The sequence below is a fragment of the Curcuma longa genome, chromosome 11 (assembly GCF_044706935.1).
Source record: "Curcuma longa cultivar G26 ecotype Majalengka, Jawa Barat chromosome 11, ITB_CL_G26_1.1, whole genome shotgun sequence".
NCBI lineage: Eukaryota > Viridiplantae > Streptophyta > Magnoliopsida > Zingiberales > Zingiberaceae > Curcuma > Curcuma longa.
Window position 1 is genome coordinate 2,040,834 of NC_133871.1, and position 25,574 is coordinate 2,066,407.

At 39.0% G+C, this 25,574-nt stretch overlaps 2 protein-coding genes and 2 non-coding genes across 4 annotated transcripts; 3 read left to right on the forward strand and 1 right to left on the reverse strand.

Annotated features, from left to right (window-relative positions):
* Nucleotides 1–573: 573 nt before the first annotated feature.
* On the forward strand, nucleotides 574–771 carry LOC141842460 (U2 spliceosomal RNA). The gene has a single exon (XR_012602899.1). It is a non-coding gene; the product is annotated as a U2 spliceosomal RNA (small nuclear RNA).
* Nucleotides 772–4,987: 4,216 nt separating this feature from the next.
* On the forward strand, nucleotides 4,988–5,185 carry LOC141842462 (U2 spliceosomal RNA). Its single transcript, XR_012602901.1, has one exon. It is a non-coding gene; the product is annotated as a U2 spliceosomal RNA (small nuclear RNA).
* A 2,319-nt stretch (nucleotides 5,186–7,504) lies between these two features.
* On the forward strand, nucleotides 7,505–8,258 carry LOC141840655 (uncharacterized). Its single transcript, XM_074728708.1, has 3 exons — nucleotides 7,505–7,591; nucleotides 7,676–7,890; nucleotides 7,967–8,258. The coding sequence occupies exons 1-3, from the start codon at nucleotides 7,505–7,507 to the stop codon at nucleotides 8,256–8,258; spliced, it is 594 nt and encodes a 197-aa protein (XP_074584809.1).
* A 175-nt stretch (nucleotides 8,259–8,433) lies between these two features.
* LOC141838532 (two-component response regulator-like PRR37) lies at nucleotides 8,434–23,686 on the reverse strand. Its single transcript, XM_074726038.1, has 9 exons — nucleotides 23,594–23,686; nucleotides 22,680–23,067; nucleotides 18,128–18,289; nucleotides 17,921–18,054; nucleotides 17,614–17,772; nucleotides 11,227–11,410; nucleotides 10,744–11,149; nucleotides 9,843–10,650; nucleotides 8,434–8,723 (listed from the first exon to the last, which is right to left on the reverse strand). Exons 2-9 carry the CDS (start codon nucleotides 22,993–22,995, stop codon nucleotides 8,616–8,618), a joined length of 2,277 nt encoding a protein of 758 aa, XP_074582139.1. The 5' UTR covers nucleotides 22,996–23,067; nucleotides 23,594–23,686; the 3' UTR covers nucleotides 8,434–8,615.
* Between the last annotated feature and the right edge of the window lie 1,888 nt (nucleotides 23,687–25,574).

Here is a 25,574-nt window from a genome sequence, read left to right on the forward strand (position 1 = left end):
ATATCGACATGAATTTCAAGTTTTGATGAATCGTAGAACATCTTTGATAAAGGATGGCATCGAACTGCGGGCGATGGTGACGCCGGCGAGCAGCTTCTCCAGCTCCTCGTCGTTCCGGATGACCAGCGGGACGTGGCGCGCGATGATGCGGTCATTCTTTGTCGCGCTGCGTTGGGCCGCCAGGTGGAGGACCTCCGCCGCTAGGTACTCCAGCACCGCCGCCAGGTACACCGGCGCGCCGCTGCCCACGCGCTGGCGCAGCGCCCCATTTTGAGGAAGCAGGAGGCTCCCTTCTTTGCTTTGCCGCCGCGGTCGGCTTCATCTGCGTCGATCGTCGGGATTTTCTACTATAAGCAAGAAAGTGCAGGGATCGAGCAATCCTGATTTATTATTATTATTATTATTATTTAATAATTTAAGTGCCCTTCCTCTATAAATTTTTTACTTGGCATTTTAAATAAATTTAAAATATAATTTATAAACCCACTAGTACTTTAGTCCCACATCGCTAAAACTAGCAATCCGAGTGGGACTGCGATCTTTAAAGCGGGGAAGGATCCCACAACAAAACTCATACCTTTCTCGGCCTTTTGGCTAAGATCAAGTGTAGTATCTGTTCTTATCAGTTTAATATCTGATACGTGGGCCATCGGCCCACTATGATATTAAATTAATTTTTTATGGGGAGAGGGTTTGCCACAGTAGCTTGCTACTGAAATCCTCGCGCGTCGTCCTTGCGTTGCACTACAGCATGGGCCTGGCGCACCCGACCAAATATAAAAATATTTCATTTAAAATATTTTATAGTACGAAGTCTTTTAGAATGTGGGTCCAAAATAGATAATATTGTATCATTATAAAATTATAAAGATGGGAGGATGAGAATGGATCCATGTTTAAACTTAAATGTAGTTAAGTCCCATATTCCAACATGATATTAAAATCCATATGCTCTTTTGGACTACACTTATAAAACACAAATCAAGCTGCCAAATCTAGCAGAGTGAGGGGTTGGCTTTCAACCAAGCCCGCCCACACTCTGTTTTGGAGCATTTTCTGCATTGTAAACATGTAAGACATCAATCAATTTATATGCACCGGTTTGAGAGGGAGTGTCAAATATGTACATATTTTTAACTCGTATGGACTATTATGGCCATTGACATCTAAAATATGATGTTATATGTTGAAGGAGCGTCGACGATGACGAAGGGGATGTCCCAGCGGTTGGACCTCGTTGTCGGTAAAGTCGAATAGTGAGATGACCATGGGTTGGAGATCAGTCTCGCCGATTTGTATATGATCGAAGGCCTTCTTGAAGATGATGTTGACTGAACTGTCGGTGTCCACGAAAATTCGGGAGATGTTTTAGTTGGCGACAGTAGCTCGGATCACCAAGGCATCATCATGAGGCGTCACGACCCCTTCTAAGTCTTGAGGTCTGAACCTGATAATTGGGCCTTCTGCTTGTCGTCTGCTACCGACTCCGTATACCTCAAGCTGACAGGAGTGGGCCTTTCGAGCATGATGGGAGTCTCCATCAGTGGCTCCTCCGGTGATCATGTGGATGCTCCCTCGCGGGGTATTGCTGCGGTTGTCCTCGGGAGCATTATTGCGACAAGGTACTTGAGGGTCCCGGGGAGCTTCTTGCTGCGGGAGTGGGGCTGACCGCCTGGGAGAGCGTTCTCGGGTCCGCGTAGGCCGTGAGGAAGGTGGTCTGGCTTCCCGAGTGGTCTGTCGAGCTGGCGACCTTTGGTGTCGAGGTGCGGGAGGCCCTCGGTTGCATTGTTCAGCGGCCCGCCGCAGCTCTCGGACATATTGGTGGCACTCCTCGGTGGCGTGACTTTGGGACTGGTGGTAGGCGTAGAAACAGGGCAACCATCGGCAACCTTCGGCGGCCTGGTCCGGCTAGCTGGTCACAGCGTGGATGGAGCGGTGGTTGGACTTGGGAGCTATGTGGGGGTCCGTCTCGGGCCTCCGAAGTAGTTGGGGTGGCGGCCTTTTGTCGCTTCGGGCGATGGCCGAGGGATTCCGGCTAGATCCACCCTGTTGGCCGGGATCTTCCTTTTGCCGCGCCGACTGGGCTTCCTCCACATGAATATATTTGACGGCTCGACTCTGGAGAGCGTCAAAGTTTGCAGGAGGCTTCTTGATCAAGGATCGGAAGAAGTCTCCATCTATCAAGCTTTGAGAAAAGATGCTCACTAGGACCTCCGAGGTGGCCGTCGGCACTTCTTGTGCCACATGATTGAAGCGGTGCACGAACTCTTTCAATGATTCTCGAGACCTCTGCTTGGTGGCGAACAGGTCCATCGAGGTCTTGCGGTATGTACGGTTGGTGGCGAAGTGCCGTAAGAAGGAGTCTTTAAAATCGGTAAAAGAGCTGATGGAGGAGGGCGGTAGTCAGCTGAACCATCTAAGGGCGGATCCGGCCAATGTCGTTAGGAATACTCGGCACTTGATGGCGTCAGTATATTGGTGGAGCATTGCCGCGTTCTCAAATCGCCCGAGGTGGTTTTCCGGATTCGTAGCCCCTGTGTAATCAAAGAATTGGGGAGTCCGAAAGTGTCGGGGCAGTTCTTCGTCTAGGATGCGACACGTAAAGGGGGAGTCATTCGTTCCACTTCCTTCTCCCATTTTCAGCCCTTTCCCTTGAAGCGAGTCTCGGACGGAGATTTGGTCAGCGGCAGACTCCATGGAAGCATCGTAGTAGTCTACTTTCGGGGGAGGTCTAACAGAGGGAGCGCGCGGCGCTTCTGCAGGCGTGAATAATCATCGCGGGGGCATCGTAGGGACCTTTGTCGGCCTAGCAGAAGCATGAGGAGGTTGAACTGGGGCCTCCTGTTGGGTTCCGTGAGATGGCTTGGACAGCTAGAGCCACCGCGCGATCAAAGTCCTCTTGCGTCATGGTGAGGAGTTGAGGTCGAGGGGGTCATCCATCGGCATATCTCAAGGCAGGATTAACAAAATTCCCACAGACAGCGCCAAAATATGTTCCTGTTGAAATCCGCTCCTAGAAGCTTCGACCGTCTTCTTCAACACCAAGATCCCAGAGGACTGAGCAGGGTGGGAGACGAAGAGCTTTGAAGAGCACCTGCAGACACATAGATCGTGAGGAGGCAAGCCAGGAGTGTCCTGGCACGACCACTCCGATGCTTAAGTCAGTTCGTGAGAGAGAGAAGGAAGTAAGAACCAACAGCTGAGGATGTGAGATTGCATACCTCCCTGCAGCAACAAACTGACCTTTTATATAAGTTGAAGACGTCAGGTCACATCAAGAATGTGACTAAAGTCTCATCGTCGTTATGAATGTGTCAGAGAGTGGTATATAGTCAGCGCTTGCATCCCATCGCTGACTTGCATTTAAGGAGGTATGTTCCATTGTCTATCAAAGATTTGTCATGATGAGTTGTAGAAGTGTCAGGAGAATATTCACAGCCGTACGATAGGGGAGTGATTTTTTCTAGGATTAGAACAGGGACATGGAGAGCCGTTAGGAGTCGATTCGGCTCGGACGTGTGCCAGCGCGAAACCGAATTGAATAGAGAGATCTCTTGGCTGGCGACTCGATCCAGTTCTAGGGGGACACCTGTCCTTAAGAGAGCCCGATCCGACTGGGCCCATTTGAACGTCGGGGGAGTAGCTTCCATGGAGAGGGCCCGGGCCGACTGAGTCTATTCGGGCAGCGCGGGGTAGCTCCGTTTCGAAGACATCAGCTAAGCCGAACCTGTCGTATAGGCGTGAGAGGACTCGATTTGGTGGACTCAATGGGGTGGAGCCATATTGAGGGGGATTCGGGACCGAGTTGAGAATCGTCTCGCATCTTTAGGTTTGCCCATCCCGATTCGGTCTGCACGTCTGGATTTAAGGAGGTTTCTGGGGGTTCGGCAAGGCGGTTTCGAAGGACTCGGCTCGGTCTGTGCTTCTGGTCATAAGGCATCGCACGCGACACCTTCCGTTGGATTCGACTAACCGTGCTCAACCCTTACGACCATAACAACAACCATCTCCCTTCTCCTTCCCTCTCACCACCACTTTCGTCTACATAAACATACACACAATAATCTCCCTCCTCCTCCTTCTTCTTTAGTTAATTGAAGCTCCGCTTAAGATTTCTCTTTTATCAATGGAGAAAATGATCTCCTTTGGTTTCCTTCCACAGGACCACAGCAGCCTGATTTCTTCTTCTTCCTTCCTTCCTCTCCTCTCTGGTCACTTCCGTATCTACTTTTCCCCTTTCACGATTCAACAGCTCTTCATCTATAAATAAAAAACAGAGCTAGCCCATGCGAGATCCTTCTCCCACAATTCAACTCTAATCGATACTGTTAAACGCTCCTGATCGAGTTAATTAATGGCTTCTCGCAGTCATATTCTTGGCTGAAGACGGTCGTCTGCAAATGACTCAGCTTGAAGAACCCAGAGCTGCGCTGTGACCGTAACAGCAAGCTAGTCCTCTGTTTCGCGCTCAGCGGCGGCGGGAGCAGCTCCGACAAGGACGGCCGCGTGCATTTACTCGCTGCCGCATCAATTTTCCATCTTTTAGCGGATGAAGTAAAAAAGGATCTAACAAAAAACTGGCACCTTTTTCCTGAAATGATGCAGAATATCGACATGAATTTCAAGTTTTGATGAATCGTAGAACATCTTTGATAAAAGATGGCATCGAACTGCGGGGGATGGTGACACCGGCGAGCAACTTCTCCAGCTCCTCGTCGTTCCGGATGACCAGCGGGACGTGACGCGCGATGATGCGGTTATTCTTGTTGTCGCGCTGCGTTGGGCCGCCAGGTGGAGGACCTCCGCCGCTAGGTACTCCAGCACCGCTACCAGGTACACCGGCGCGCCGCTGCCCACGCGCTGGCGCAGCGCCCCATTTTGCGGAAGCAGGAGGCTCCCTTCTTTGCTTTTAGTCCCACATCGCTAAAACTAGCAATCCGAGTGGGACTGCGATCTTTAAAGCGGGAAGGATCCCACAACCAAACTCATACCTTTCTCGGCCTTTTGGCTAAGATCAAGTGTAGTATCTGTTCTTATCATTTTAATATCTGATACGTGGGCCATCGGCCCACTATGATATTAAATTAATTTTTTATGGGGAGAGGGTTCGCCACAGTAGCTTGCTACTGGAATCCTCGCGCGTCGTCCTTGCGTTGCACTACAGCATGGGCCTGGCGCACCCGACCAAATATAATTTAAATATCAATATTTATCGAATAAAAAACTATTATTTTGTTTGTGGAAAAATATTTGTTAGCAATTCCAACATTTTTGTTGGGCGTATGCCAATAGGAGTAACACAACTTGCTAGATTGGAAAAAGATACTGGAACCTCATTATTGTTTCAATTAAGAGACACAATTACCAGCAAGTCCAGAAGGAAAGAAAAATTGTTTTGAAGCAGAAATTTGGTGCAGAGTTGGAGCATTCGAAAAAAGATTAATTCCAGAGATTGCTATTTTTTTTTTTCTCTTGAAGATTATTAGTACCTTTAAGGCAAAACATCCCAAAGAGAGAAGACCCCTTTAGAGCGCCATCAACACTGGAAGGTATCTCAGGGGTTATAACGCTGATGAACAGTCAGGTGTCTCAGGGGTTATTGCTGATGAACAGTTTGTTGAATACAATTAAAATTTCATATTAAAAATATTTAAAAAAGATCATGAGATTATAAAATAAAAAATATCTTATTGATGCGAAACCTTTTGAATAAAATTTAAAAATAAAATCATGAAGATGTGGATTAAAAATGGACAATATCATACCATTATAAAAATAGAAACATGAAAAGGAATTCATGTTTAAACTTAAATGAATAAGTCTCATGTTCCAACATGATATTAAAATTCATATCCTGTTTGCTAACCATATTCTGTTCACATGTATTATCAGTTGAGGGGCAGTTAGGAACATTATGCTCTTTTGGACTACACTTTTAAAACACAACTCAAGCTGCCAAATCTATCAGAGTGAGGGTTGGCTTTCAACCAAGCCCGCCCACTCTATTTTCGAGTATTTTCTGCATTGTAAACATGTAAGACATCAATCAATTTATATGCACCGGTTTGAGAGGGAGTGTCAAATGTACATATTTTTAACTCGTATGGACTATTATGCTATTAACATCTAAAATATTCATCCTATTTAAAAATCAAATCTTAATCCATTCCGCTCGATGGTGTTCAAATAATCATGAAATAGGATAGCGATACCAAGCTAACAACATTTTAAGGAGAGTTAGAGATATATGAAATAGAGATTGATGTTTAAGGGTGAGTAAAAGTTTAGTTAAATCGAGTAAATCGATCAAATTAATCAAATTTAAAAATTTGATTCAATTATTTTGAAACTTTAATTTTTTTAATAAATTGATTAATTCATTTATTCGATTTGATTTTGATTTTAAAATTTATTATTTAATAAAAGTAAATAAATCAAATTCATCAAAATAAAAAAATAATCGATAAATTTGTTAATAAGTGAATCTATAAATCCCTAACTAATCTATAAAACTCTCTAATATTTTAAAAAATTGATTAATTTAATTTTTAATTGAATTAATCGATATTTTATCAGTTTGATTTATTTAATTTTTATTTAAAAATTAAATCGATACAATTAATTTTAAAAAAAATTAATTCAATCTGATTTGATTCTAATCTAATATTCAATTGTATGCGCAAGTGACTCACTCATCAAAAAGAAGAAAAAAAAAGAAACACATGATTTATTAGAAATTTTATTTAGAAAAGTAAATTAAAAAATATATATAACATAAAATAATAATTTTAAAATTAATTTAATAAGGAAAATATTTCTTCTAAATTTAAGGATGTTTTATTTGTTGCACATTTTAACCATCGAGTATATTTCTATGAAAAGATGAAATTTGTCATCCTAACAGTTCACATGGTCGGTTCCACAATTATATGTAAGGAGGTAAATCGAGAAACTGCAGTTGATCATGACGGAAGAAGACATTGTATCGGCTTCGCCGAGATTTGAACCCTTGCCCACTTCTACAATTTTATCCATCATAACAAACTCAACTATGTTCCAAAGGCTAATCGTCGAGCACATGCTACTACTATTGGTTGTGCTCTAAGTTGATTCAATTTTAAGGTCAAACCTGACATGGCACTCTATTTTTAACCTGTTTAATGCCACCACTAAATCTTCTCCTATTTTCTCTACACATTTCCTTGTTTAATGCCACCGCTAAATCTTCTCCTATTTTCTCTGCACATTTTATTGGATCTCCTCCAAGCTCACTATTTATACACCTCATTCCCCAACAGCACAAGATGATCAATTCCCAGGCTTCTGATCAGGTATTAAATTAATTACCACTCTATTAAACACCATTAATCAATCTTTTTTTTTTTTGTTCTTCATCAGGATCTCTTGAATTCATATTATTATTTTCTTCTTCTTTTTTTTTTGAAAACAAAAGATTCAGCTATTAAGCTGGATTTGATTCAAAAGCTCACGGACAGCAACGGCCATGGAGCAAAGCAACAAGATTGGGCTCCTGGTGTTCATGCTAGGATTCTTGTCCTTCCTGCTGGCTGTTGTTGCAGAGAATAAAAAGGTTTAATTTTTTTTCTTGCATTAAAATGATTTCTTTTTTAGTTTGTTTTTACCATTTCATATGATTGTATCTTCACTTCTACAGCCTCCTTTTGGCACTCCCATTCAAGGGAGGGACGTGGTGATATGCAAATTCCCTAGTGATCCGACGATACTACTCGGGTCTTTGTCGACGATTGCACTCGTTCTTTCAGTCATCTTAGGCCATGTTGGCATATTCTTCCCATACAAAGGGAAGCCTCTTTCGACTAGTGTCTTGTTTGGCTACAAAACCTTGTTCATATTCTTCTATGTCGCGGAGTAAGTTACTGCTTTATTATGATCTCAAGTGGTTAGGCATTTGAATTCGTGGAGAACTTACGGTTGTTTCGATTAGGATTGTGTCGGCTTGGGCCATAGCATTCTTGGTGTGGACAATTGTGACAGAAGGCCTTCATCGATCGCGCAACGTGCACTACGATCTCACGACGCAGTGTCCTACGGCGAAGACGGGGATGTTTGGAGGCAGTGCTTTTCTTGCCCTTGATGCCGCCATCTTGTGGCTGGTTTGCCAGATGCTGACTTTGAATGTGAGAGCTGATCACTTTGAGGGGGAGGGGGAGGGGGAGGAGGAAGGAAAGGGAGAGTATGGGCATGTTTATGCTAATGATGTGAATACCCATGATTGAAACAATTCATGATCTTCATAAACTATGTCAGAATATCAAAATGATGCCAAACAAACTTATATCTATCTACAATGTGAATCAATAGCCGAGGAGGGATAGAACTAGCATGAAGACAATCTTCATGAAAGCCTCACAAACAACTGCTAGAAACATCGACAACAAGAGTCACAATCCCTAAGGGAAAATGAGATGCATGTAGTCTTGTAATATATAAAGCATCCAGGAAACTGATGAACTAAGTGGTACAACACAGTTTTCTTATCCAGTTTTCTCACAGATAAACTTAAATTAACTGTTCCCAAACAAGAAAATGCAAATGCCAACGTGTTAATAACTACATATATTAGATGGGATGGGTTATCTATCGGCATCTTGGCCGGTTTGTTGATGAGTGGATTGTCGGACAAATTGGCCACGTACACGTGGCCGTTGCTCAGCAAGTCTCTTCCTGCTCTGGTAGCGAACCTGAACATCAAACGAAACAAGTAATGAAAGAACTATGATGGCAATGACAAGTAGGCAGCATTATTAAGATTCAGAAACAGTCAGTATGGGTTATGTGGGACACTACATAAGTAGACGCAAGTTCTTGCAGGAGAGAAATAAATAAGAGAATCTGAAGAAAAGAAAAAAAAAGGAATAATTTTGCAACAAAATAAGCAATTTCTAATACAAGATCTGGACCCTACTACTATTAAACTCCGAGAACAAGCCACTTTTGCAGACACTTAATCATTATCATCATTAGTAAGTTGTGTTTGTACCAACTAAATGAAGTCAACTCCTTCAATCTTATCCCTTCATTAAACTTTATGCAATTAAATTATTACAATAACTAATATTTTCTTCCCATCTTCCATTCTAATAGATTTAATTCTTCTAATTATAAAATCTATTAGTCATTATTGAGCATTGTGCATATTTGCTTTCATTTTTATTATTAATTAACGTTATACTTACTTGCTCTCATATTAGTTTTTTTTATATTTTATTTTGCAAACACCTATACTAACTAATATACTTGTAAACCGAAGTCATATCCTGAACACAGACTCCTCACTTGAACTTTCTTGTACTCTATTTGTTCGATAATTTTATGCTGCTCTGACTACTTATCACAGACTTCAGATTATTAATCCTTTTTTTGTTTGCATATGGTTCAGTTACAACAGAAGAGCTAGCATGAACTAAATCAGATACTTAACATTTCAAGTATTTTTTTGTCCCACACAATTATTGAGTCACTAGGTCACAATATATTTCAAGCTGCTATGTTTCTGTCATCTTATCTAGATGCCTATTATTCAGAAAAAGCAAACGAATTAGGTCCATTTATGATAAGACGACATTTCAACCTAGGACAAATCGTTTTTCCTAGCCTAGCCTTCTTTATTCCAATCACTCTTCTATTCATATTTATTTCATTTTGCTTCTACTAAATGGAAGGCAGGATGAGTAGACTAGCATAAGATAATTGTGTTCCAATCAGTGTGAAAGAGTGCATATGTTTCACTCTCTAAATTACTTTGTTGACTGTGGAATACTTGGAAAATCTAAAAACAAAACAAAAAAAAAGTTAAGTACCTTCTTCCCAAAGTTTCTTTCTTTTCTTTTCAGACGAAACTTCTTCAAGGCAGCCTCTCTTTGAGCAAACCTGTTTTGTTCTATACCACTACCACTGCCGCTCCCACTTCCATTTCCATTCCCCAGGCCACTCTGTTCTGCAATGCCATTAGCACCCTCCATATTCAATTCTCCAGCTTGCACAGCATTGCTACTTCCATTTTGCCCATTGCTACCATGATTACTACCTGAATTGCTTCCATTGTTGCTACAGTTTGCTCCATTTCCTTCAAATGGGCTGTTAAACACATTGGACGACCCGCATTGTGGCTCCACTCCTGCTCTATTCTTGTGTGATAAATCATTCTGATTTTGTGATGGCTGTGCCTTGTTCTGCATATTGTGGACATGGTGGTAGTGATGATGATAGTGGTGGTGATGGTGATGGTGTGCCGGAACTTTATGCTGGATCTCCCTTGGTTTTCCTGTTGCTGATGCTGCAGTTACATTCTCCCCATTTTCTTGCACAGGTTCCTGGTTTCCTGAAGCTCGAAACTGAACAGGATGGAAAGCTGAGGTCTGCGTGCACTTAATTATCGACGCAGAGGATGCCTTATCTTTGTGCACTGCTGGTTTCATGGCATTCTTGGTTGTGGATCCCAAGTCATTGTTGTTACTGCTGCCATTTGAACCTTGCTTCAGGGTAGCCGCATTTGACCCAGAAATAATATTAGATTCCGTCTTAATTGCTTCTGAGCTGTTATCAATCGGAGAACAGCTTCCGCCACATCCATTAGGAGCTTGATTAGAAGCAGCAGATGTGTGATACCTTGTACAGTATTGGAGCAATTAGATTACTATATTTTAAGCTAACAATGAATAATAATAATACTAATATTTAAAAATATTCTCAATCTTGAACCTTGAAAATGCAGATACATCTGAGCGCCTTAGAACATTGCGGTCATCTTGAGTGGCAGTTGCACCCTCACCAATTGATCTCAGCCGCTTTAAACTCAGCTCAACCGAGGGTAAATCTGTTGAGGTCCTATCTTGGGCTTCCGAGATTTTGGAGAAACCACCAGGAGACTGAATTGCTCTACTAATTGTTTGATTGTCTAATCTAGTAGCAGCTTGAGCACTTGACTCATCCAAACCATTATTCCGAAGAGTACCCAAACAGCCCTCATTCTTAGATTCCTTTTCAGATAATTTTTCGAACTTTGTTTCAGCAAGTTTGTTACAGTCCTGCTCGTCTGGATGATTTTCACTTTGCATTTCTGAATTTGTGTGTAACCCTATCTCCAAATCTTTTCCCATGCAATCATCTACAGCTCCAAATGGAAGTAAGAATAAAAATGTTGAAATGCACGATAGGTAAATCAATTTCTTAATCTTAGCTTACCAGAAACTTCCCTTTTGCTCTGTTTCTCTCTCGTCAAATGTGTAGGAACCTGATCTTTGCAGAAGGTTTCGGTTGCAGGGTGAATCACCAGTGCACATGTACTATCAGGTGGATCAGCTAACTGATCGGGATTAGACATACGCTGGGGGCTGTCAACATCTGCAGCCCGTTTTGTCCAAGAACTCTGCATGACAAAGTAAAAAGGAAACATGTATTCAACAAATGGTATAGGAATAAAGCAAATATAGAAGACATCCTTTTCTTGTTAAATGGAGTATCCGGTCAACGATGTGGCAAAATCCATACACATTCCTGAAGAAAACTCTACTCTCATTTTTTTTTATCAATTATCTACATAGGCGTTCTATGTGGTCAAGCACTCTCAGTAAACCTCAAACAATAAAGCATTAAACATTTTTTATCAAACAAACTACGGTATTTTGAATTGCACTCGTGTTGAATTTTCATTGGCATATATTCAAGTTGACTTTAGTTAACTGATTACTAGCAGCATGGCTATCAACCTACTTCGGTCCCGATCAGTCCTTCCCACAATATCAGGCAAAAAAAGAAGAATCATAAGAATGAAAATTTCCATTACTGGAAATGGAAAAACGATGAGAAAAATATCACAAATGGCCCTCCTATACAGACTAATATCTTAGTTAAGAAATACTACTTTTATCTTTTGTTTGTAATATGAATAGAACTAATATTCACACTTCTTAACTCCTAATGTAGACGAATAGGAGAATATTCCAATCCTTTATTTTTCAGGGGGAACAATTTTGACATAGTTAACTAATGCTGAAGTTCTAAAAAGACAATTCTCTTTATTTGCAGATTCAATGAATCACTCTGCAATTGAATGTTCTATACCGTGTCACTTTGAGGATTGTACCTTTCAGAATAGTTTTCATTGTATCTGCATTCGATTCCATTGTGGAGCCTCGAATTGATACATATCCGTCGAATGTAGGATTGGATACGCTAGGATTGAACCTAGACATTAAGTTCTTCGCATTATCGACGAAGAACGATGTAGATTTAGGATTTCCCACGCTGAAAAATCATGTGCAGAAATGCATGATTTCAAGTCAGTTGAGTACCAATTGATTAGTGAAAGCCACCAATCGATTGCTAAAATAAAAAATGAGCACATAATCGCTTGGAATTGATTGGTGGGTTCGACTGATAGTCACCAATTGATTGTTTTAAGGAATCAATCGATTGTTGAGCCAAAAGTTGCATGCAGAATGGTTTGGAATCGATTGGGTAGTTCGACTGGTGGTCACCAATCGATTGACATAAGGACCAATCGACTGCTGAACCTGGATCATGTATAGAAGGCATCGGAATCGATTAGGCAGTTCGACAATCAATTGCCTTGAAGACCAATCGATTGTTGTTCGCTGGGTTGTCCACAGAAGGTCTCCAAATCGATTGGTGGGTTCGACTAATTGACATCAGTCGATTGTTGTGAAGCGTCAATCAATTGTTGTTGATGAACTCGCGAATAGAAGCTTTCTAACTTGACCAAGCAACTTGATTGTTGTTTGGCAATCGATTGCTGAAAATGAGCAATCGATTGCGGTGTCCAAGAATTAGCATATAAGGAATATCAATCAATTGCTGCCTAAAGGGAATTGATTGATGAAAGTGTCAATCAATTAGTAGCTGATACCAATCGATTGATATCTGATTAGCTACGTTTTCAGCAGTTTTTCCTATATCTGTCTTCATGCTTACTACTTAGTTGAACCAATACTATTGCCAAAGTGAGAACTATTGGGGAGGCTTGGGGTATCTACGCAGATGGTATATCCATCCTAAAGATGGTTGGCCCAAAGGAAAATCATTCTTTATGCGGATATATGTTTAAGGAAAGCTCACAAATTTAGTTTGGCTTCTTAGTCACGTGCATAGTGTGTCGTCCAAAGGAAAACGCACTATGTGACCGATTAGAATTGTTGTGAGTGATACTCGAAAACATAAGCTAACTAAGGAGGCTTGTATATAAAGTTAATCATGCACATGATATGTCGACTCAAAGGAAGGCATGTTGTGTGGCAGATAAAGATCGTTATAAGCTATTTAGAGAGTACCATTATTGAATTGCATTTTAGTTTAAAGACTTAATGTAATATTGCACTAGGTATTTAATGTTCATACAGTTGCCTATTTTGTTTGTTGCATTATGTTACTGCACAACTATAAAGATACATGCCTTGTTTATTAAATTGAGTTATGTTCTTTGCTCTTGTTTATATAGTACTCTTAATATTTGTCAATCTGAACAACATCCCCGTATTTTACTGACACAAATCTGGATACAATTGTTCATTTGAAAATGAAAAATTCAATATTTTTTGAAAATCTATTTTATATGATATTGATTCCTTGTTTGACATACTATACAGATTCGACAGTAAAACTCATATGGATAATATTGTAATGCATAGAATAGGTGTGAAGAATGGTTTGACGAGTGAGAATTCATCCATATTGTGGCATAGGCGTTTAGAGCATTTCTCTAAACAACGTTTATAAAGGTTAATGTCATTAGAAATTCTCGATTCTCTTTATATGTTGGATTTTGGAATCTGCATTTAATGTATCAAGGGGAAAACAACTAATAAAAGTAATAAGAGTTCAAGGCGGTGCAATGGGATCTTAGAGTTGATACATACAGATATATATGGATTGTTCCCTAAAGCTTCCTGGAATGGTCAAACATACTTTATCAATTTTATAGACGATTATTCCTGATACGGATACTTGTACGTTATTCATGAAAAGTCACAATCTCTAAATATATTCAAAACATTCAAAGTCAAAGTTGAAAATCAACTAGGTAAGAAGATTAAAGTCGTAAGATCAAACCATGGTGGTGAATACTATAGTAGATCTAACGGATCAGGTGAACAACATTCTGTACTATTCAAGGATTGAAATTTCGAGCCGTATCGGGCGATACGGGCGAAAAATTTCGTTCCGCCGAGGCACCGGCACAGTGCCGGCACAGGAATTCCAACCGGGGAACGCCTCCGAAGGCGTCGCCCGGACTCGACGGTTCCTCCGCGCGCGGCCTCAGCGACGCCGTCGGAGGCACCGCCCGAGCCCGGCATCACCGCCGGAGGCCCCACCGAGGGCCGGCCATGCCGCCGGGGCTTGACGACGCTCCGCGCGCAGGCCGCGCGTACCGATCGCGCGCTGTCCGTAATTTTTCTTTTTAAAAAAAAAAAAAACTTAGGGTTTAATTAGGTTTTAATAATCAATTCCTAGCTATAGTTCAAAGTTATAGTTCGAAATAATTTAAATAGGTTTTATTAAAATCTATATAATTATTAAAAAAATTTATTTTTTATTTTTAAATATTTAGATCTATATAATTATTAAAAAAAATTTTTTATTTTAATTAATATTTTTTATTTTAATTAATATATTTATATTTTAAAAATACTGAAACTATACCAACACGGTACGATACAGTACCAAAACTGTATCGTTCCGGTCCGGGACCGAAACTCCAGCACGGCTCGATATTTTAAACCTTGGTATTATTTGTGGATTCCTTTGCTGAGTGTGGAATCATGACATAATACACCATGCCTAGGACACTTCAATAGAATGGTATAGCAGAGCGACGAAACTGAACCCTAAAAGATATGATGAAAAGTATGATGACATTTTCTTCTCGGCCAGAGTCTTTATGGAGTAAGACACTCAAGACTACAGTTTACTTACTCAACAGAGTTCCTAATAATGTGGTAACGAAATTCTTATAGGAGTTGTGGACAAGTAGAACGCTTAGTATTAAGCATTTATATGTCTAAGATTGTCCAACTAAGGTTAGGCTGTATAAGCCTAACGAAAGAAAATTAGACGCAAGAATCATTAGCTGTCGTTTTATAAGATACTCTGAAAACTAAAGGGACTTCAAATTTTTCAATACCTTGAGCAGATTGTTTTTCGAAATGCGTAATGTCAAATTCATTGAAGATGATGGAAACACTAAAGTTAGGGAAATATCATTTGAGGAAAACATTGGTAATCTTAATATGATAATAACTGATGCAACTGATAGTGAAATGGTTACCATTCCATATACAATTGAAGCTGCACAACCGATAGGGCTAATGGACCATGATATTTCCATGTCACCTCTAATTGGAGGGTACATCAATTCAAATAGAGACATTCCCTCATACGATTGAGCATGACTCCCAACCACCTCAAGCACAAGTGTCACTAAGGAGATACATTAGAGAAAGGAGATCTATAATGTCTCATGACTATGTATATCTCTAAGAGCATAAGTTTGATATTGGGTTGGAAGATAATCTCATATCTTTCTAAGAAGTCAAACAGTGTCCTCATCCAGAAAAATAGATCGAAGCCATAAGGGAAGAGATGAAGTCTATGGTGGGCAACAACGTTTGGGAACTTATTGAATTGTCTGAAAAGGTGAAATGTTAGTTGTAAATGGATATTTAAACTAAACAGGGTTCGCAAGGTAATGTCGAAAAATATAAGGCTAGCCTAGTCGTCAAGGGATCACTTAGAAGGAGGATATTGATTACAAGAAAACTTTTTCATCGGTTTCGACGAATTACTCCCTACTTTCACTATGGAGATAGAATTTATAGTCTACTATGAAACTTTCAACTATGAGATATGGATGCAGAACCTTATCACAAGATTACAGATTATTGGGGGCATTGACAGACCATTGAGGATCAACTATGATAATAAAGCTGTAGAATTATATTCCAAGAATAACTATAGTTTGTCGAAGTCTAAAGACATCGATATAAAATTTTTGATGGTTAAAGAAAGAATTCAAAGTGGTCAAATAATAATAGAGCATATAAGGACAGATTCCATGTTAGCGGATTCATTCACCAAGGACTTGTCACCCAATGTGTTTCCTCAACATGTATTGAATATGGGGGGTTTTCCTTTTGATGAAGCACTCATTTAGTAGAAATCTGTATTTGGTGTAATGCTTTATATTAATGAACGCATGCATTTTTGACCTATTATATGTATTAAAAATTTTACATGTGTATAAGATTTTGACTCTCACATAAAGACATTATGATTTACTATTGCAATTTTGTATATGATATTTGTAAATATAATGTAGGACTCAATTTTGAGTCATAAGATTGAATCATGATTTACCACTGATGTTTAGCATAAAGTATCGATAAACATGATTTGGACTCGGGTTGAGTAATAAGGACTCTTGAAAATAGGCATGTACAAATCACATTTCGTATCATTTTCATATTACACATTCCAATTTAATCTATGTTATTAATAAAATTAGTACTGTGATTACTATTGGGTCTTGTTATAGTTATAGTTATAGTAACTTTGACTTCTATAGTCCTTTACTAATTGAATTAATGGACCAGATTGTTTAAGAGGATATTTAACCCATAAAGTTTTAACATGTTGAGTTCAACTAAGGTGTTGTGTGGTGTATACAATATCACGTATAACCCAAGTGGAGATTGATGGATTAAGTCTCCATTTGGTAGGCTAATACCCGATTAATAACATACACAATAATTGTCATTAAAGAATTAAACTTCAATTAAGTGATCTAATGCTTGATGCATAAAGGGGTCTTTATACTATTGGATGTGGATTACATGTGTAGATCCAACAACCAAATTTGTTAACATTAATGGACTGGCAACAGGTAATGGCTTTATGGTAGATGATCCCTACAGGATGGGCTAAGATATAAAAGGAAGAAGTCAAATTCCATTTAGGCATCTTGAGGATTTGGTTGACTCTTCTTCTTCCTCCTCTCTTCTCCATTGAGAAGGACTTTGATTGTCACTAATTCTTGCAGAAGACTCCGCTTCATGAACTTTGGTCAGTGGCATGTAAAGGATACAATGGCTTTGACCCTCGATTTAGATCAGTCATTTTGGTTTGCCATTCAGTTTTCAGTTTTAGCCTTATTGATGATGATAACTAGATCCTATGATGAATCACAATTGCTTTCATACAACACTTGCTGATTTAAGAAGTGGGAACAGAAATGAAAATAGTAATTTACTCCGTAAAACTTCTAAAGAATGGGCAGTTCTACATCTAAATGATAGTTACAATGGGTCGATGTATACATATAAAAACAAATCTCCTGAAATATAGAGGTTGATTGACTTCTAGTAAGCAGAGAACAGTTTGAACTTTTGAAGACTAATAGATTGTAAGAAAAGAACACATTTAGATAGAGAAAAAAGAATCCAATATTAGTCTTCAAATTGTATGCATAAAGTATCTATTTCCTAAATTATGAACATTTTTTAGTCCTCTAACAATGAAAAAGTCGAGAACAGCTAAAGATCTTATATGAAAATTCACCTGAGTACCACTTCCATTATCACTGCCATCTCTTGCATTCAAGCCCACACTCTCATTCTCATCATCATTGCTGTCACTGCTATTGCCAGAATTGTCACAGTTCTTTGACTTAACTGATTTCTGGGTTTGGATGCCACTCTCACTTCCACTACCACTCGACTGAGATAAATAAACAAGGTTTTTATAATTAGCAGGAAAACAAAAAGTCCTATACAACACAAGTAGTCAACCAAGCAATGGACTTTGAACCAGTAAAGATCGAATATAGTCTCAACAATGCATACTTTCAATATAAAATTTTACTTACACTGTGGCATCTCCTCCAGACATGCTGCCATAGATTTTTAAGCTCATTCTTCCTGATAGGCTTGAAAAAAAAGTCAACTGCACCTTTTGACAAACATTTAAAGACCGTACCCATTGAATCATTCGACGACATCACTACACAGAAATTTTTAAAGTGAGGCCATTTGCACATATTAATGCGGAAGAGTAATAAAAGAGGAATACTCACTGATCACAGGAATGTTCTTCCAAGTTTTATGGCTCATGATCTTGCTTAGGAGACCAATGCCGGTCAAACCAGGCATGACTACCTCAGTCAAGATAAGGTCAATATGATTAGTAAGATCCTCCAGTAGTTTCCATGCTTGCAGACCATTAGAAACAGCAGTAACTGTTGAATAAGGGGAAAACACATCACTAATTAAAATTCATATGCAAGTAATTGTAAGAAACTAGAGTAGCATGAATTAAGAAAGCCAAGTTCAGCAAGCTAACAATTCTTAATTATCTAATGGAATATAACCTAGAAGAATGGTTAACAGATCCAAAGGCATCTACGACTTGGCCCAACGCTAGGTCCCAAGGTTATTGATCAAACCGGTGGGCAAATTAATTCAATAACATGTTTATTTAGAATAGATTTTAAAAAATATAATATCTAAAAAGTAGCCCTTCCATCTTGGTTTTCTTGCATCTCAGTTTGTGAAGCTAAGCGAACCAACAGAAGCTCCGTTACTCGAGATATCTGTGGAATCAGCTGACAAGCCAGAATTTATTAGTATCCAAGAATTATGGTAGAAACTACTTGTATCATTTTAGATGTGACTTAGTGGTTAAAATTGATATCATAATGTCAAAGATGATTTCAAATATTTGTAGCTTTTAGGGATTTTGTCAATTATACAATATAATACACTATCAGTGTGAATAAATGAACATGTAGAATGCCAAAACCTGTGCCATATTAAAACTTTAGGATGCAGTTTCTCATTTTGTAATTAGGCCCTGTTGAGTCTAAAATATAAATTGTCATGGAGCTCAGCTGGTCTCTTTGGTCAAAGTCAAACTTCTATTCGACCTACCATCGAAATGGATGATTTTTAATATTACATTAATGAACAAGAAAATAACAAGAGACAAATTAAGCAGATGAACTCAAAAGTCCATATAGGTATTAGATAGTCATCCTTTGCACTACCATCAACTGACTGTAATTTGTTGCCTTCACAATCATTTTGACCACCATAGTTGCTAATACTGCTATAATCACCCCCTTATCGCTATCATCACTAATATTGTCCTACCCTCCAACACCACATTTCCGCCCAAACTACTGCTTCTGCTACTTTGGCTGCCTCCATCACTTTGACTTGGCATTCCTAAAAGCCTAAAGAGTAAAAACAATGAAATACAATTGGCATCCTGGTCATCGTCACCACATCTATAACATTTTCCAAAATGCCTACATCCATTAGCACTACTCCTATCGCTGCCTCAATTTGAATCCTTCATTAAAATCGCCACCACCTTATGTTTTTAATCCTACGTCTTCAAATCTAACTATTTGGAGGATTGGTTTGCAATTCTTCTAAGGTTGAATGGTTGGTCAGGTTTAGAAGATGTAGACATGGCGCTCATAACCACCATCTAGTTCCCTAATAGACACAAGATGAATCCTGGTTCTGGTGGTTCCTACTTTTTCTCCTTTTGCTTCTGATTTCTGGTGAAAATCAGACAGGACCCTGGATTAGATCGTGATCCAACCAAATTAAAGTAACTGGACTAATGAAAACTAGAAATGTCAAAAGTTATTTCATGTGGTTCTCTTGTGAGGAAATATAGGCATTCTTAAATTTACCATAAGCTAATGTAAAGTTCGAGTTCTTGTTTCCCATGGGTCAAGAAACAAATGAAATGGTACATCTAATGGGGTGTTAATACAATAATTTCGCACAAAGAAATCATTTGTCCAAAAACTCTTAAAAACCAAGGTAATGGTAATAGGAACAGTTAGACTACATAAATCTCCTCAATCAACCAACAAGTTCCAATGTGTGGAGTGGAGACTAACTGGGGCAATCACAATGTCCGCACTTGAAATTTGAAATTTTTGTCAATCTAAATCATACTCCAATGTTATCCCTGATTTGTGTTGAGGAAGAATGGTAGTCCACTAAAACAAGCAGATCTTTGTTGGATCTTTGATGAAATCTTCAGACTACATTCACTAGACACCGTTGTAGAGAGATGACACTGAAAAAATTGACATATTCACTCGATAGACCTAGCCACTAGCACAGAGACCTAAGAAAGATTTAAAGATGGTTTCATCTCGGCCTAGAAAGCCCTCAATTAATCCACGGTGTGGCCTTAAATCTGGTGTCACTAAAGGCAAGCCAAGGACTAATATGCATTACAATAGCTATTTATCTAACTAGTTTATTTTAAGGGAAAGGAAGGAAACAAGCTTATTCTATAAATAAAAAAAAAGGACAGCTCGGTGCACAAAGATCCTGCCAATACAAGGTCTCAGGGAAGAGTTTATTGTACTTAGCCTTATTCTGCATTACAAGAAGTTGTTTCCCCGATTTGAACCCTGACCACCACGTCGCATGGTAACAATTTTACTGTTGTGCCAAGGCTCCCCTTCAAAAACTTATTCTATAAAAAAATACAATCTACATGCTCTGATGTTCAAGCATGCTAGAAAGGGTGTGGAATGCATCAATAAGCCCACAAGGCCAGTATCTTGGTGAATTAATTGCAAACTGTCAGGAGAGTGGCTTTTATTTGCACAAATCAAATTGTTCTGCTCAAGCTTAGGAGACCAACATCTATCCTAAGGCTTGCTGAACAAAGCTATTTTGGATTGCCTTGCCATACTATGTGTGCAATTATGTTTACATACAATAGTAACATATATATAAGTACAAAATTGCATCCACATCAAAAAGATGGCCAAATTTGGCATTTGGCATGAAACTTATAATAAGTTTTACAGCTACTTAGGCATTTGGTCAAAAAGATGGCCAAATTTGGCATTTGACATGAAATAAGGGTACAAGGTGTACCTCATTTTAAGAGGATGCTCCAATCAAACATCTGAAGTGAAACTTCTGACAGTCATGAGAAATACTAGAGTAGAGATAACATCAAGAAACGTAGTTGAATGATTGAAAGAAATAATTCTCCCAATCTAGATTTCTCAAAATCAAATAACTTAGAAACTTATCAATTATTTACCTTCTTGTGTGTCTCTTTGTGTGTTACCTTATGTGGTCAGCCATATCTTCCAATCTTTTGTATTTTTGTACTTTAAAAGGCATAAAGGGTGAACTCAAGTGATTAACATGAATTATATTTACTTTGATAATATCAATCAAATCCTCTCCAAGTGGCTAAAATGTATGATATTCACTTTCATAACATTAACCAATTCTGACTTAATATTCACCTACCAACCACACCAAGGTTAAGCCCCTACCAACTACTTCAACTTAGTCTTCCATTAATAAGCATAGACACAAGTGAGCCAGCTAACTAAAGGTAAGTCAAGGGCTTTCATCTGGTTCAACTATGTCATTAAATTTAAAATAACTTCCAGGGATGTCACAAATTCAATGTTATCATTTGTATCTGCACCAGAGCAAACTTCAAAGCCAAATTGCTAGACAAGCCTGGTTCATAGGTCAAGTAGAAAAAAAGCTATTGCATGTTAAACAATACAATAAAAAGTACTCAATAGAAAACAATAGAAAAATGCCTCTTGAACACTTAAAGACGTCTGATCCTTCAAAAGAGAAAGAAAAACAATAACTACAAGAACTTCAGAGGGAAAGGACACACCAACCTAGGTATGCTAGACTAAATAATACCAGAAAGAAGGAAAGGTTAAAACATGGGTTGGAGGGAAAAAAATTCATATTATAAAAATTATAGACAGAAACTAGATTACATAACAAACAGTCAATCTACTGAAGCACAAATGAACAAGTTCTGGTGTAAGCATCAGCCTTTTGTGGATTGTCCATTGACAAGATAAGGATGACCATATCATGTTACAAGTTTTTGCATGATATCAGAACTCACATCTTCAGCTAACCAAAAGAGAGGGCACTAGACAATCATGGAAATAAGAAAAACATTCAATTACTTTGTTGATCTTATGGCCTACAAAAAGAAAATAATATGTTGAAAAAAAATCCACTCAAGTTTTTCCCTAAAAAAGAATGATAAAATAGGATAAAGGATACTGAAACTTGAATGTCACTATTAGTTTCATTTTAAGTAAAATAATAGTAATCCTGTTACAAACGAATGAAAAAATGCCAGTATTGCAAGATGAGTTCAGTAAAGCCATCTGAGAATGCAAGGCTTTTTTCCTTTTCAGGAACTAGACTTTTCCCCACATGCTTGATCTGGTTGAAGAGGCTACAACAAGAAAAGCAAGCATTTGAGGCGACTACATATGGCATCCACCTAAAATATCTGCAGCCTGTAATAAAGAAGGCAACAAAAGTTGCCTAAAATTATGTAGAGGGGTCCTCTTGGAATTTGCCCAAGAATACCTAACTAGCTAAATGGAGAAACTAGTGATTAAGCAAAATGAGGCCCACTAATAAATTCAAACCCATCTTACATGGAATATTCAAAATTTGAAGACTGAGTATGAAATTCCTTTTTAGTGCAATAATTTCAGCAATTTAAAAATAATAATAATTTGGACAAAATTAACGACAAGATGATGCATTGATGTGAGATAATAAGAAACTATATCTTACCTTCATAACTGCAGTTACGGAGTAATGCGCTGACAACTTGGCGGGTGGAATCATCATTCTCAACCAGTAGAACCTTGAGAGTTCTGACCGGGAGAAACCTCTCCCAGCGTACGACCGGACCTGCTGGCGGTGGCGGTTGTTTATTGGGACCACCAGGTTGTTGTGCCGCTTGTGCAGCATCCCTTATCTGCTTGTTTTTCAAATCTTCTGACACTTCATTGACCTTCGACTCATCTTCATCTGAGAGTCCTTGACCTTGTCCAGCAGTGGTATCACCCACTTCCTTGTTCTCATCCTGAGCAGGTTCCTGATTCATGCCTCCACCAGAGCTTAATTGACTGACACCTCCAATCAACCAGATTCGAAGAAGTTGACAATGGCACAATTTCTGAAAGCACAATATCCATTTTTGTCATCAGGACTATGAAGAGGAAGTATAATCCTTACAAAGCACAAACATCTCAATGTATAAAACCAAATACTCCATGTAGCATACTGAACCACCTTAAAATCCAGCAAGCCGAAAAAAAAAAGCATGGGGAAAATGGCTATTCCAAGTGTGGTAAAAAGTAGCGAGTCCGCAGATCAAGAAGCCAAGATAACAATAACTAGTGATTCATCATCCAGAAACCCGAAAAGGATCAAAGATCCACCAAAGATGAGATTATGCGACCCAGAAACCAAGAAAAAGACCGCAAAAAAGTGGGAATTCAAGAGTAATAACCGATGGGCTCAACCAACACGTATAAAACAACAAAGGAGTCGGATTTGGGGTACCTACGCTTCGATCGGAACGGAGAACCCCGAAAACAAGACGGGGAACCCGTTTCCCACGATCCAAACAACTATAAACTAGAAAGGAGAAATCGAACTAGGAAGAAAGCGATTAAGGATTGGGTTTGACAAGACTGAACTCAAGTGGACGAGGGGCTCCTTCCTTCTGCTCTCGCTATGGCTGTGAGCTTGGGAAGACTCCGCAGGGCTTGGACCGAGAAGGGGGAAGAGAGAAGGCGATGGAGAGATTTCCCGAGCCGGAGGCGTCAAGGAGAGATATATTAGGGCCGGGCTTCGCGGCTGACGTGGAGAAAATGGCGGTGGGCGACGGGGGTCCGGTCCACGTCGGATCGGAGCCGGCCGGACGTGTTGAGACACGTGGACGAAATCAAAAGCCGGGAGCTGACGCGCCCCGCGCACAATCCGCCCCGATCTGCAGGGGGCCACGTAGGATAGTCTGCTGCTCCTCTCGGTGAGATCACCGTAACGACGTCCAATGTCACTGTGTCTCATTGTGGGGAAAGCAGGATAGCACCACGGCTGTATTGTTGACCGGAGAGTGAGTGGACCAGACCGGGGAGAATAAAAATCATAACGGCGAGATAACGGCGTCTGGGAGCAAGGAAATAAGCCATAACGCCCATAAATAATAGTTATTTACATTTTAGTTCATGAATGAGTTTCAATACGCACCATGACGAAGTGTTTAAATTTATTTTTTTAATTAAATTTATAATAAAAAAATTGCTAGAACGCAACTCCAAAATAAAGTTGCTATTTAATGACTTTATCATAGTGGATTAAGTCAAGGAAAATAACCTCTTATAATACAGTTAAGTTAAGATGATGTGCAATAGATTCAAAATAAATTGATATTTCCTTAACATCTATTTTTGATAGAGTTTCATGCACCAAATTATTCGTAGAAAATTAAAAATATGTCCTTCAATATTTATATGGTAAAAGAGTGCTTCTCTTTTAAAAAATTATACATGCCACTTACAATTTGATACTTTATGCTTCGTTTTAGAGTTAATTTTGATTAAAATTATATAATTTTATAACATTTTTAACTAAAATTGTATCACCTTAAAGATATATTATTCCAAAGGACATAAGCAATTTTGATTAAAGTTGCATCACCTTAAGGTAGGTAGTTTTTCTTAAACTCTAAAGCACAGAGCAATAGCCTCTCGATCATGCAGGGCAAGCTACACAGTAGTTTACCTAAATATTTATGATTTGAATTCTAACTATAACATATTATAGGATATTTTCTTCTAGTCAGATGAAAAATCTAGGATATTGATGGAAATTACAAATATAATACTATTTTAATAATTGTTTTTTTTTAAAATAGTGCCTTTTGATTATATAAATAATCACTAGGACTAAATTTGATATTGACAAGTAATAACACTGAGTTATTGGTAAAATGCATAAAAGTAAAGTTATTCCAATTGACAATTAAGTTGAGATAAAGGTTGAATTTCAATGTACTAATGTTGCAATTGAATTTTACACATCTACTAGTAGTTTAGTCAATGACATTTTCAGTATGTTGTGCATTGCTACAAAAATTTGAAGAAAAAAGGCAAACAAACAAAGAAACAAAAAAAGAAACAAACAAAGAATAGAATGGAAACAAAGACCATGAGATTGATGCATTATTGGGTTGCCTTTTGCAAGAGTATCTATATCGATATCTTCTTTACGAGGCTTTATCAGGTTGTGGCCAAGGAGCGTCGAGAGGTTGAGCATCTTTCTTCTTTGTTGGTGTGTGGTTGTGGCCTTGCTTCGCTTCTCCTTTCCATATGGCACCTTGTCCTCCAGGCTTTTGATCCCCTCGGGCTCTTGCGTTCTTGCGCGCTTCGTTTTTGATTTTAGATTCATGGAGGAGGAAAGCAAAGCCAAAGGCAAATGCAAAGGCAAAGCAAAGGCAAGTGATGGAGTAATATTCTTGCTCATCTCTTGGGCTCTTGCTTTGCTTTGGTGCCTATGATTCTTGAGGCAGCTAAAGGATGGTGTGGGAAAGCCCGCATGGCTTTAGCTGTACTTGGAATATTTTATGTGGATCTCATCACATTCAGGGAATGGGGGTAGGCTCATTGGAGAATCCAA